This window comes from Pinus tabuliformis, chromosome 6 (assembly GCF_031772625.1).
Source record: "Pinus tabuliformis cultivar Carrire ecotype Pingquan chromosome 6, CPIR1, whole genome shotgun sequence".
In the NCBI taxonomy this organism is placed as follows: domain Eukaryota; kingdom Viridiplantae; phylum Streptophyta; class Pinopsida; order Pinales; family Pinaceae; genus Pinus; species Pinus tabuliformis.
The window spans coordinates 1,041,554,721-1,041,568,606 of NC_142292.1; the positions used below are offsets into that span (position 1 = coordinate 1,041,554,721).

The following is a 13,886-nucleotide window of genomic DNA, read 5'->3' on the forward strand; positions in this document are numbered from 1 at the left end:
CAATCCTCTTTGGAGCTCGGTCAATGGCAGTCAAACTCAGCCTTCACAAGTGGTGAAAGTCAGCCCAAAGTAGTCATAAAGACAATGGTCAAACTTGGTCAAAATATGCACTTCACGCCTGCGGTCAGCCCAATCAACCTACCCAAAAATCTCAATTTGTGTGCCAAACAATGCAGCCTGCCCAAACAAAAAGATTCACACAAAAATCGCAATCAAACTTGGTCAAATACCAATTAGATGAGTAGAGAGAAGAACGTGTGAGATGAGATGATGCCAAATGAGTTTTGAGGTCTCTTATATTTATACAAGTCATTGAGGGTGAAGAGAGATGCCCATTGGGCTTCATGAGCCTCCATGAAGATGTGGCCGACCTTGACAATTTGCACATTTGTGGGCTTGACCTCAAAAACATATTTTCCCTTGTCCAAATTTGATGATCTTTAGGTCGATTTTAGTCCTCTCAAAAAGAGGAATTCAATTCAATCATCATCTCTATCAAATGAGTTGTCCAAAGTGGAATTTGGCCCTAGTTGCAGATTTTAACATAGGGCTATTGAATAACCATCCCAAACATAGGTGGGGTAACTTGCTTAAAAATCATCAAGTAGAAAGACATTTGAAAGCAAGACTTGTGTGAAGTATTTTGATGCCCTAGCATTAAAAATGGTCCACTACGATAGTTTTATGGTTTCTTTACCTAATGATATTGATCTCACTTGATCTTAAGGGTACATCTCAGGTGGTTTCTCCCAGATGCATTGGATATCCCTTGAGGGATGGCTTGACACTTCTACAATACCTTGAAGAATCTAGCCTAGTCAAGAGAGCACTTATGACCTTGTAACCACAACGTTGGTCACACAAAGATGAGAATTGGGCCTTGAGGAGCTCTCACATGGATGCATGGCACCTTCTACATCTCTAGATGCTAACACGTTGGGCAAAGAAGTCATGACATTGACAAGATTGATGACATGCCCGAAGGACCCAAGACGCCCCTAGGTTGGCCTTGCCCCTTCTTGATGGGCATTTCCTAGTTCCAAAGCCCAGACGAGGATGATGATGGCTTGAGATACTTTGGGAAGGCTAGCGCACACCTTTTTTATGATGACGTCATACCTTAGGGTTGCAACGTCACCCATGCAAACTCTAGGATGATGGCGTATGGATTCTTGATGATGGAATCTTGGAAGAGGAGTTGTGGCTTTAGGGATGCACCCTTTCACACTAATGAGATGCCTTGGAATGAGGAGCACTCTTGGAACCTTCTTGGCACCTTGCTTGATAGCTATGCTCACCTTATGAGGATGACGTCATGTTGGAGAGCTACTTTTCCCATCAATGTGGAGAAAAGAGCCATTTCTTATGCTTTATCGTTATGTAAAGCTATCTTTAGGTTAACTTGTGACCTATTGGACTCGTTGAATGCTTAAAGTCATGTTTTTAGGGCTTTCAGTGTAAATTAAGATAATTGAATTCACTGCCCTCATATAAATAGAGGGAAGTTGAATTGTTTTGGAGGATTATAACACACTCTCAATTCTCTCTTGCAAAGAGTGTGTACTGGTTCTCTCTCTTTCACTTGGAAACAAAGGCTAAATAGGGTATGTAAATTGTCTTACGAAGAATATGTCTTGCATGGAGAGACTTTCTATGGATTGATGAAGTGATGCTTACTTGAATGGTGTAAGTTTAATGCTATTTTTTCTTTCATTTTATGTGAATTAATAAAATTAGGGTTTTTCTTGTGACATATTAAAAATTGCAAAATTATTTATGAACTCTTGTTTCTTATTATGCAAAATTTGTCATCAAGTATTCATCAAAAGAAAAAGATTTCATCCTTTGACCTTAAATCTCCTAAAGAAGAAAGTTGCTAGGGTTTGGAGGTGAAGCAATTTCTCTCTCCTCCCTCTCTGTCCAAGGTCCTTTTATCTTGACCTCATCCTATTGATTCCATTACCTATTTGAATGAAGGCACTAGTCATTGTGTCTCGATCATCATAATTTTTCTATTTTTCTTTATTTTATGGTAAACTAGGGTTAGGGTTTGTTTAATCCACATTTTATAGCATAACTGCACCTATATGTTAATGCTGTTTAAGTAGGAATTGCGTCTATTAATGTTTAAAAAGAAAAATCCATATTTTATGGATGTTTTACCCTCTAGGTCTTATTTGTTGTTTTATGCATTCACAGCCACCAAAAGCATATTGTTAGCCTGTTATAAGTTAAAGTTTCAAGAGTATGCAGATTTAGAGTGTGCAAAACATTATAACAGCAATGGAAATAACCTTGTTTACCCCCTTTCAGTAGCCCTAAGCATATTGATAGCCTGTAATAAGTTAGGGTTTCAAGAGTATGCAAATTTACAGTGTGCAAAACATTATAACAGAAATCGAAATGGCCTTGTTTACCCCCTTTCAGCAGCCTTAAGCATTTTATAAATTGATTGTGTCTGGTGGAAGAACTAACTTGAGAATCCATCGATCTTATCTCTGCCTCTTAGGCTTTGCCAGTAGTTTCCTCCAATCCATCATCTCTGTTTCACCTTGAGACTCTCTTTATTGAAGACATTTCTATGATGTATTATTTGCAAGCCCCTTAGAGAGCCATTTGGCTCACCTTAGTCATCTAACCTCTAAGTCTTACTGGGGAAGCCTACCTCGTGGAATACTATCCAACCACAAAACAGCAGGGGAAAAGCCACTGACATGACAATGGTGCCTGATCTCATTGTTGCCCTATACCTAGAGTACCTAGCAAGGCTTAGCACTAGGCTGCTAAATTTTGTAGTAACAGGGCCCAATTGTTTGTTTTCAGGTCTAGAGGAAATGAGATATCTCACGTTCTAGCGTCACTACATGGGATTCCACCATCCAGTTTGGAGGAAAGAAAGAAATAATCAATCTAACAAGGTTTTTCCTAGGTGGACCCCATAGAATTTAGCTTTTCAGACAAAGAGATCTAAAACCTCCTTTAAGAACAAGCTATACACCTCCAATCCAAGTCCCTCAAGAAAGTGGTTAAGGGTCCCCTTTACTCTTTGCAGAAGCAGTGGAACCTCCCCTTGATCTCATAGTAAACTAAGCATAGAAAGATAGCATGATCCTGTCTCAGTGTTCTCTAAAGTGATAGACCTAGTAGGTCATCTCAAATCAGGATATGGCGGTCAATTTCAAGCTAAAGTCAATGCAAACATACCATGAACTAGCATAATGGAATCGTATACACACTAAGAAAGAAACAGATATACAGAAAAAGAAAGAAACAAATATACAAAGAATGTATTCTTATCAATGGAGTCAACTGAATACATCACATAAACCTCTTTTATATATCAAGTGATATGTTATTTAACTACCTCCTTGACTAAATTATATTTAATGTTGGGTTATTATGATTTATTGTTATCCTCTAACACTAGGACTCCTAACAACATTTTATTGAGTGTTACCACCCTAACACCTCCCCATAAGATGGAGCTAGTTTTACAACGAATACAAAATTTATAAGAACACTTTCAAACAACTAGATTCAACAACGAAATTTGTATAATGTTCTTGTTTTGCCCTTTTTCTCTAATTAAACAAATTTTCGCAGTGCTCCATCTCACCAACATCACCCTCATTCTAAAGGTTGATCTCCACCAAACGCCACTAAAAAATCAGTCAACTCTATGAAATTGTTATCACCCTCTTTGTTTGAAGGTGGAGTTAAGTTGGACTTCCCTAGACAATCAATCAACTGAACATCTCCTCTTGAATATCCTTTGTCTTGAGGTTGAGATGCTAAGTTGATGATCAAAACAGGAAATCTTTATCAAATTCATCATCATCATCTGCATCAAAGTCTTCATCACCTGAAACTTGAACCATATGTCAATTTTCATTCATTTTGGTGACTATTTTTTCGTACACCAATTGCTTGTAGTTTACAACCTGAAGGTTATGGCCTTAATTCCCTATGTGGAATCATTTTTTCCCTTTATATGCATTGTTGCCTTCACCTTTGTTACTTTTTTAGTGCCATTAATTTTATTAAAGAGAGTTTTTCCTTCAGCCATGAGGATTGACATCATGGCTTCCAAGGACCGAGGGATATAAGTGAGAGTGAAGACTATGTTGTTACAATTTGTGTGCCAACTATTCAATAATACTTCTTTGGCATCACCTTCCTCAACCTTCATGCCCATTCTTGTCGTGGCATTCATGATTTCAAAGTATTTATATGTACAGACATGTTTTACCCACTAGCCGTCAATCTTGAAGCTGGCAAAATGTTTCTTTAACATAAGCTCGGCACTCTATGCTTTTGACCCAAATAGCTGATTTAACTCATCCCAAATTTCTTTGGAACTCCTAGCCAAGTCCAAATGATGTAGTTGCATATCAGGCATTCCCATTCTGATCATATATTTAACTTTATCATCCTTTATAGTCCAATCAAATAGTTTATCTTGTAAGAATTTTATTCTACCCCACTGAAATCATTCAGAATCTGCATGTTTAAATTCATAAATGCAATTGTAATTTGATTTTCTAATTAAGAAAATTTCTTCCATGGGACCTTCAGAGTATAGGTTTCCGTTTCTTCATTTACAAAAAGAAAACAAACCTTACACATCTCACTCATACTGAGCTATAGAATATTAGAATGCACCCCTCACAAAACAACTTAGGTTCTCATCGAGAAATATGCTAATGATCACACAAATGTTTAAAAAATAGGCAGCATACAGTTTACTTACTGGCAATGATATTCTCATCTTGCCTACTAAGACTTTCTTATCTAAAACTTAAGGTCAAGTTGTTTGAATGGAGACTGAGAGTTTTGGAAAACAGCAAAATAATCATCTCTGCCAATATAACAACACATAGCCATTTTATTTCTAAGAGAAACTCCCTGCGAGATGAAGATTGATATTATAAAAGCATTGAAACATGCAGCAGATACAGACTACTTGTTTTTAGTAATTTGCAAGGAATAGTGCCAACTAACAGTGTTCTTTTGCACCTTTGATGTGTGTTAACAATATTACTTCAACAGCAGGCCTGAAAATAGTTCCTGTTAAGAAAGCAGAAAGCAGGAAGAAACATAAACCTTTTCTGGCTCCAAAGATCTCAAGTAATCCAATAAGTCATTCTTTTCCTCCCCAGCTAAATTTTGCATCTGCAGTGCTGCATTTTTCAGTTGGCTTTCTTGCAGTTCCTGTAGACAAATGGCAGGTATTTAGTTAGAGGATGTCATGGGATATGAAGAGATGATTTGATTGCGAAAGGAAATTTTGGAGGGAAAAATAAAAGAAAAGGGAGAAACAAGTATACATGTATCGAAATGAAGCAGAATAAAAATAGGTTTAAAGAAACAGTAAACAAACAATTAACATAGACAAAGAGAAACACTCTCTAGGGATTAAAAAACACAAAAACCAAAATAAGGCAATGTACTTACAATGCGAAATGAAATATAATATGGACCTTTTGAAAGTCAACATAGAACCCTAATCACTGGAAAATGGAAATGAAAATGAAAATGATACACATCCATCTTAAGCTTAAGTAAGGCAGAAATGCCAAAGCTGTCCAGGACTTCTTTAAAGGTAACAATATTCCTTTTCCCCATCCATGCGGAGTCTTTACCATCCCTATCTAACTTTCAATGCCCATTCTTTGAAGTCATGTAATATGCAGATCACATTACTTAATACTTTGCCTCGATATTGTTCAGACCTATTTTAACAGATTACAAGTTCCTATATCTTGCTTAGCAACCTGTTAATAAAACTAATTGACTTGCTAACAAAATATAATAAATTCTCTTTGGTTGCAGCAGAATGCAATGGACCTTACAATAATTTTTTGAAACATAAAGTGGCCTGAAATCACCCATTGCTCTTCTCAACGAGTTCCTAGTTCTCCAGTCTCATTAAGTAAACATAAAAAGGATCTAAATATTACACCACCACAAAAGCATTCCCTCCCTTCCCACGCCCAAAAGAATAAATTTATAAAACCAGCCTAATCTTTCCCCTCCAAAACATATAGCTGCTTTGAATAGGTCAAAAATATAACAGTCAAACAAAAGCCACAGAAAACTGGCATCTAATACCCACATTTGAAAATCGGGTTAACTGGGACTGCAAGTCACGAATATAGTCCTGAGCTTCGGGAGATAATTCACCAAGCCCTTCAGGTATGTCCAAGTCCTGAAGGCCTGCTTCCTCTTCAGAGACAACCTCCATTTTAGATGTCTTTTGCTTACCCTGGGCCAAGTCTGACTCATTGCGATCGCCATCATCCAAAGCCTCTGGATTGTTAATGTCAGAAGTTTCTTCCTTTTGCCTGGCCAAAGAAGAATCTTCAGACATGTAGAGGCTTTTCTGGAGGCAAAGCCGATACTCTGCATTTTGTAGTGTGTACCTATATGAAGCGGACAACAAATTAAATACAGATAGACATGCATATGACCTATCATAACGTTGAAACAGAAAATTCAGAGAAAATATTCGAACAAGAATAACAAAATGCATAACATCAAAATGTTCATATTCAATTAGATTTCATCACGTCACAAAAGTAACACTGTTTAAACTTTGTATTCACACAACTATTAACCATTAAGAACATCAAGTTTGAACAGCTAATAGGCATCTCTCAGTAGCCCAAGGGGTTAGCTCAACTGGTGGTTGCCAATGTTTTTGGGTATCTGGCTAGTTCCATGCCAGTAGGTGCCCAGTTCGAAACCCCTCAGTTAGGCATACTAGTCTACAATGACAGGTTTATTAAAAATGTCATCCATGAATATAACGAACATGAGGTTTTCCTTGGGGAAAAAACAGGTAGTTTTAAGTGAGATTTTATGTGACAGCTGCTAAGTTCTAACTCTAATCCGAATAATTCCCTTTTAAGTTATCATTTTAACATAGAAGCAACATTAGATTAGTACAAGTATTTGTCATATTTCTTTGCCCATTCTTTTGATGTAAAGTAATATCTAAAGAATTCTTGTTTTCATAATGTTATTAATAGTCAATAACAAGTTAAAACGTTTTAGCTGAATTTTAAGGCATCTAGGGATTCTTTGACAATCAACAATATTAAGAGGTATAGAAAGTTAATGGTATTTTCATTTAATTTTGACCAAACTATCATAAATAAATCCTAGACATTAATGTTTGCCCTAAAGTGTTTTTTGCAGTGCATGGTCTCAAGAAACCTAAGTTACCAGGATGCAGATCCGGATCCAGATACAGATCTGCCACTTTTTTGAAAAGCCAAGTTCCACATACGGCAAGGAAATGGCGAGTACAAACAATATAAGTATATTCGACATTCGTATATTTTTTAAAAATAAAATTTGCATAAAAATAAAGAATATATATATAATACATCACTCATATATATTAAATAATTTATATAACTTAATTAACAATATATAATAATTATAATACATAGCTTAATATAGAATCATATACCCATGTTTTCGCCCAAAAAGAAATAATTTTCCCCTTATCTCCAGCATACTAAAAGGCTAGTGACAAAAATATTATATGAATATGCATTTCTTACAGAAAAGGGAACACAGGCACAAATGAAGATGTGTTGAAGCATTCCTCATCTAGAATCTATCAAAGTGACCAGAGAGAGAAGTCCAAAGATGTGTTGAAGCATTCCTCATCTAGAATCTATCAAAGTGACCAGAGAGAGAAGTCCATCCTATATATGTCATTGTCTCTTGATTGCTAGAACTTTCAGTGAGACTTGCCCCCTATTCGGAATAACAGAGCATAAAGGGCACTTGGAAAAGACTCCATAGTTGCATTTTCATGGAACGACAATCAAAAGCCATCACAAATGTGAATTTTGAAAAGGGCCGTAGAGGTGTTGGTTTCGTGAGTCAACGAAAATTGGTGGGTTAGGGATGTCATGTCACAGACGAATCCTGGGCAAATCCCCATGGATCCAGATCTGAACCCATATCAGATCCAAGGCTCAGTGGACCCAACACCCGAGCATGACAGATCTGTTAAGATAGCAAGAAAACATTATCTAGCATAATAAAAGCTTACATTTTGATCATATTTTCAACATGATAGAATACTCTGAATCCTTCTTTCTTGGTTTCAAAATTTTTGTTCTGAGTACTACTTGAAAAGAGAAAACATACCAGTCACACCCTCAACCCATCATATTAAGACAAGAAGTTCCACAAGACAGACCAAAACATGAGTTATTCTCAAAGACCACTTGAAATTCCAATGGTATCTCTGAGAAGTGATAACATCTAGCAACATTTCAAAATCATTTGCAATGCAATGAGCACTTTCACCCATTAAATTTGGACAAGAAACTCCACAAATAAGACCCATTGTCCCTCATATTGTATGAGAGAATACCCTTACGATTATTATCACAATATTGTTGATTTTTCATCACAACACATGATTTACAGCATAACACCATGTGGCATGGAGTAATTGACAAATACAAGGGTGTTATTATGGATGCACATACTTCCCCTCGCACTTCACTTATGGATTGTCCGACCACAGCCAACTGTGGATGTGCAATGGTTTACTATCAAAGTATCATGGGTGGCCATGTTATATTTCAGCATTATGGTGATATATCAGTTTTAATGAGGTATGGTGGTACTTAGGCTTGGTGGATGAGTGCCCTACCACATGGCGATGTGTTTCACATGTGAATTGAACCTTTGGTATTATGGACTATCATTCTTGGTTGAGTGTTCCTATGTACTTGGTTCCTATGGTGACACTTTTCCTTCATGGGAAACTCCCTAGGTGACATTAGCATTATAACATTACTAGAACATCACCTTGGGGGTTATTTATTTGATGACATTGAATACTCCATTTGATCTATATTTTTTCACATGTTTCAGGGATACGAGATATTCCATGCAGTTACTTCATGAGTTCCTATGGTAATCTAGCCTTTCTAAGCCTTTTGATGTACATTTGATGTATTATTCTCATGGTTATGGTGAACCCTAAAGTTTTCAGCAGGGTTGAGTCTCTTATTAATACATTTATTTCATCCCTAGGTAGAGCACACCTCTCATTGGCACACATGTTGAGGCAGTTCACACATTACCTTATTAATATTGCTTAAGTGATCTGTAAACTGTTGTAGATATTCCACTGGACAGTTCATCACAACAAATCTAATAAAATTATACTTGAATATCCAAAATCTACAATATTATAGGTTTATTTCTCTATACATTTATAGATCTACAGATTATTGTTAATAAAGTATGCATGTGAATTAAAATTATGCTGAAAATAGAAAACATAAAAAATAAAAGCTGACACACACATTTGACACAAGATATGACTTGGGAAGTTGTAGATATTCCACTGGGCAGTTCATCACAACAAATCTAATAAAATTATACTTAAATATCCAAAATCTACACTATTATAGGTTTATTTCTCTATAGATTTATAGATCTGCAGATTATTGTTAATAAAGTATGCATGCGAATTAAATCTATGCCGAAAATAGAAAACAGCAAAATAAAAACTGACACACACATTTGACACAAGATATGACTTGGGAAACCCTTTCGAGATAAAAACCCAGCTGGAAGTTGTGACCAGTCTGCTCTCTTTCTCTGAATAGAAAATGTATGCAAGTACAAAGAAGTATGGCCTATGGCCTGTGGGCTATTACAGTGCACAAATCCTCTCTGTGTGCTCTATCTCCTATCTCTCTTGGTCATTTTTTCTCAGCTATGGAACAAATGCACTCGAAAGAATGGAACCCCTTTTCCTCCTAGTGGCCCAGTTAGGTCTGACTACCTCAACTCTTAACCAAAGTTACAATATAGACTCTTCTAGAGTCTTCTTCATCATAATCGCATGGCTAGCCCCTTTTCCATGAAAAATGGGAGCTAACGTGGCATCCTCTCGAATTATGGTGGTGAAAACAAGAAGTTTGACTTCTGAGTGGCATAACTTTCACATACAAACTCTGATTGACACAATTCTTGCACCATTGGAAAGGTCTTTATGTGTAGAATAGGGCAAAAAGGTGTTGCGCTAGAACGACAAAGCTTTTACCCCCAAAAAATGTCATTTGATGCTTCAAAATGCTCTCGGAAGGTTTCAAACCCCAATTTGCCAAACTAGGTCCCGCCAGTAAAAATGGTCCTGAGAGTTGATTCCTCCACTTTTATTACTCTGAAAACATCAAGATGGATGACAAACAATATAATGATCCAATCTGGATCACACCTCCCCATTTTGGGAGGCTTTTGGTCCCCAAAAGCTTCTACTAAATGAAATGAGGAAACTTTTCCTCCACATTCTCTTGGGTATACTATTTAGCTTTTCCTAGAAGTTGTCCTTTCAACACAATCTGCGAAAGGTCATAATGCCCTTATCTTGGAGTTCTTGACCTCTTCTGCCAAAATGGACCTTTTGTCAACTGCCTGAGCATCTGGTGTCAAATCCTCCACGGCAGATAGGACCTATTCATCTTCCTGATCTAGCATGGAAGGCTCATAGAGTTTCAAATCTTTATATTCACAACTGAGTAAATGCGCACGTATGGTGGTAAACTGAATCGATAGGCATTATCACCTACATTTTCCAATAATCTAATCCCAATCACACCTCCCCATTTTGGGATGCTTTTGGTCCCCAAAAGCTTCTACTGAATGAGGTGAGGAATTTTTTCCTCTACCTTCTCTCGGGTGTACCATTCATCTTTTAGAATCTAGATTCTATATTTAAAAATACATAATCAATTATCATCTATTGTCATCATCAATTCAGCATAAACATTGTCATCATCATTAATGATTATTATAACATTCATCATTCATCATTCAACATATCATCAAGTTCTGTTTCAAATTTCAATCATCAACATGACAAGTTACAACATCATCACCAAAATTAATAATGCACAATACATAGTACAAAGTACAAAATGAACTATGACTAGCAGTCTACTATCATTATTCATAATTCATCTGGCATATTATGGTATTCAATATTCATGGTTCAAAAGTTTAAAGCACCATCATAAATTACATTTACATATCATCAAATATGCCTTCATTCATGTCACTAAGAACCACGTCCTCTTCAAGAGTGGGAGCATTACCACCATGTCCACTTAAAGATCCAACTATTGGCACCTCTTCATCAAACAAAGTCATATGAGACCTAGCATTCAATGTCATATCCAAGTCAGGCAACTCTGATTCCACATCCCATAGTTTGGTGGGCCCAAATTTGTATTCGTCTATCTTGTGTGACAGAAGGCAAAGGTTCAAATGAGCATACACTAGTTCCTTGGCCTTCTTGGAGCCCAATCTTTTTCGCTTCACTGCATGGATGAAGCCATATGTACTTCAGTTCCTTTCTGCTAAAGAGAAACTAGCAACCTACGAAAAGATCCTGATGGCCAATTTTTGGATATGTGGAAGTTCCCCGCCATAGTAGTTCCACCAATCAATTGGACTTAATCTGGTCTTGTCCCACATACAATTAATATTAGCACCCCAATCCTCAGGATCTACAAAAATATTTTTTAAATCCTTGTGAGACTTCTAGGTCTTTGTTTGGTTTGGTTCTTTTTGGATCACTTAACAGCATAATATTTTGGATTCACTGCATAGGCCAAAAGGTGCAATGGAGTGGTCATCTTGTTCCACCTTTTGGTCAATATAACTTTTACTTCTCTGTAAAATAATTCATCTGGGTCATTCTCCTTGGCATTTATAACCACCCTTATCTTCTCTATCATGGAATCAATGCCCTCATACACCTCTCCAAAATTAGGCATATCTGTGTCAAACAAGTGACGCAAATCCACAATTGGCTTAGTAAATGCCAAGAGGTACTCCACCCTATCCCACTATTCATCATCAACAACCAACCTTTTCACTGCTTGTGCTCTCTCAGATTGAGATTGCCTCCATTGATTCCAAAGAGAACTACTTACCATTGATTGTAATGTTTCTTTCACCTACATAAGCCTTGTCAAAACTATGATGTGAGAAACAAAACGAGTCTTGGCAACCTGCAAGTGTCAAATTGCCAATGTTTCAATAAATTAAAAATCATAATTTGATTGAATAACTATTATGATTCATGAATCATGACATTTGAGAATCCAATTTACATATTTGAATTTAGAGTCAAAAATTAAAATTTATGAAATAAACTTTAAAGTTTAGGTATCTTAAGGAACTCCAACATCGCAAATTCCCAGTAGATTCCTTGGGGCATGTGGTGGTTTGTGATGAAGGCTTGAATTTCTTTTGCCTCTTCAAAAATAACTCGAATCCACTCAATTTGCTTCCCCGTCTTGCTCAACATGAGGTTCAATGAATGTACAGCACAAGGGGTCCAAAAGATGTGTTGATATTTGCCTTCAATAATTAGGCCTACTGCTCTACACACCATTGCATTGTCAGTTATTACCTGGACAACATTTTATTACCCCACCAATTCAATTGCTTCAATCAAGATGTCAGCAATGAATTGGGAATCTTTCATCTGCCTCTCACAATCCACTACCTTCAAAAACATTGCCCCCTTTGGGCTTTGAGCAATCACATTAATCAAAAAGGCATATTCCTTTGATCTTTCCATCCATCAGAAATGATGGACACCCCTGAAATGTCCCATGAATTACGAATGGGGCTTGATTTAGCCTCTAAATCTAACTTCTCAACATTGTAGTGTGGACCTTCTCATATCAAGGGCTCTTATACCCTTTTGGGGCTTCATTCACTGCTTTTATCATGTTCGCCCAATAAGGAGATCACACAAGGCTAAAGGGAAGGTCATTCGCATAAATGCATTGACCTATAGCTGCATCTGTCGTCTCTCGAGCATCGTTATTAAAACTCCTTTCAAGCGGTCCCAAATTAGACCGCTTTGAACCAAGGTTGACAATTCCATGAGAGGGAAGTGGAGGCTTTGATGAAGATGCTCCCAACCTTGTTGGTTGTTTTAACTTTGAATTGAGAGGTGGGATTTGCCTCATTTGCTTTAGCATCTGCCTCATCTTGTTCTTTCTAATATTTTGCAAGTTTTGCCTTCCTTAAACCATTTCCATATGTCCCATTCTCTTTAGGTGGGCAAGTGTATATTTGAACCCCATGCCTTTTAACACAAGTAAATGTGCTTTAACCCGAGTATAGGATCCCTTATACTCCTTTTTACACTCACTGCAAACCCATGCCAATGATCCCCCTCCTTGGATCTTCCCAACAACAATTACATATTTCCAAAGGGGCAAATTCAATTTTATGTTCCACTTCCTCTGCCTCGCGAATGGTTGAACTTGAAGTTGCCATGATGATGAGTAAATGAAATTGCAAAATAAAATTGACAATTACAAATTGCTCTAGTTAAAACTTAAAACATATTAAACAATGCTAAGTTAAAATGAGCAAGATGGATATATTTAGATGTAAAAAGTGTGAATAATAGTATCTTGTCACAAGGTAATCATTTTGAAACTTGCAGCTACGCTGAGTAATATGTACAGTGAAAGAGATTTAGTAGCACATTGAAAGCAATCTTCCTTATATTGATTAGAGACTACTTGTTAACTGATGAACATAACAAACTACACTAGTGACCAAAGTAACTAACCTATGGTGCCACTGCAAATTGAAACTATATATGCATCTTCCCTATGGCTATAATTCCTTTATCTAGGCCCTTGAAATTAGCCCTTGAGGATGGGAACCCCTATGAGGGCTCATTCCCAACTCCGCTATGACAAATATTTGAAGTAGTAGAGGATATGAGGACAGGGTTTTATGCTTCATGATCAAGCATATGAAGATGCTAACTCCAGATGTTGTAGATGGCTCACAAGATAGCTATT

The 13,886-nt window shown here is 36.9% G+C and overlaps 1 protein-coding gene across 1 annotated transcript in view; it reads right to left on the reverse strand.

Annotated features, from left to right (window-relative positions):
- Positions 1 to 13,886, reverse strand: part of LOC149262549 (MAR-binding filament-like protein) — a 102,109-nt gene that overhangs the window by 25,057 nt on the left and 63,166 nt on the right. The window contains exons 3-4 of the mRNA XM_089424888.1: positions 6,116 to 6,422; positions 5,104 to 5,211 (exon numbers count right to left, since the gene is read on the reverse strand). Of these exons, the coding sequence (XP_089281014.1) occupies positions 5,104 to 5,211; positions 6,116 to 6,422 (415 nt within the window). The remainder of the gene's footprint in view (positions 1 to 5,103; positions 5,212 to 6,115; positions 6,423 to 13,886) is intronic.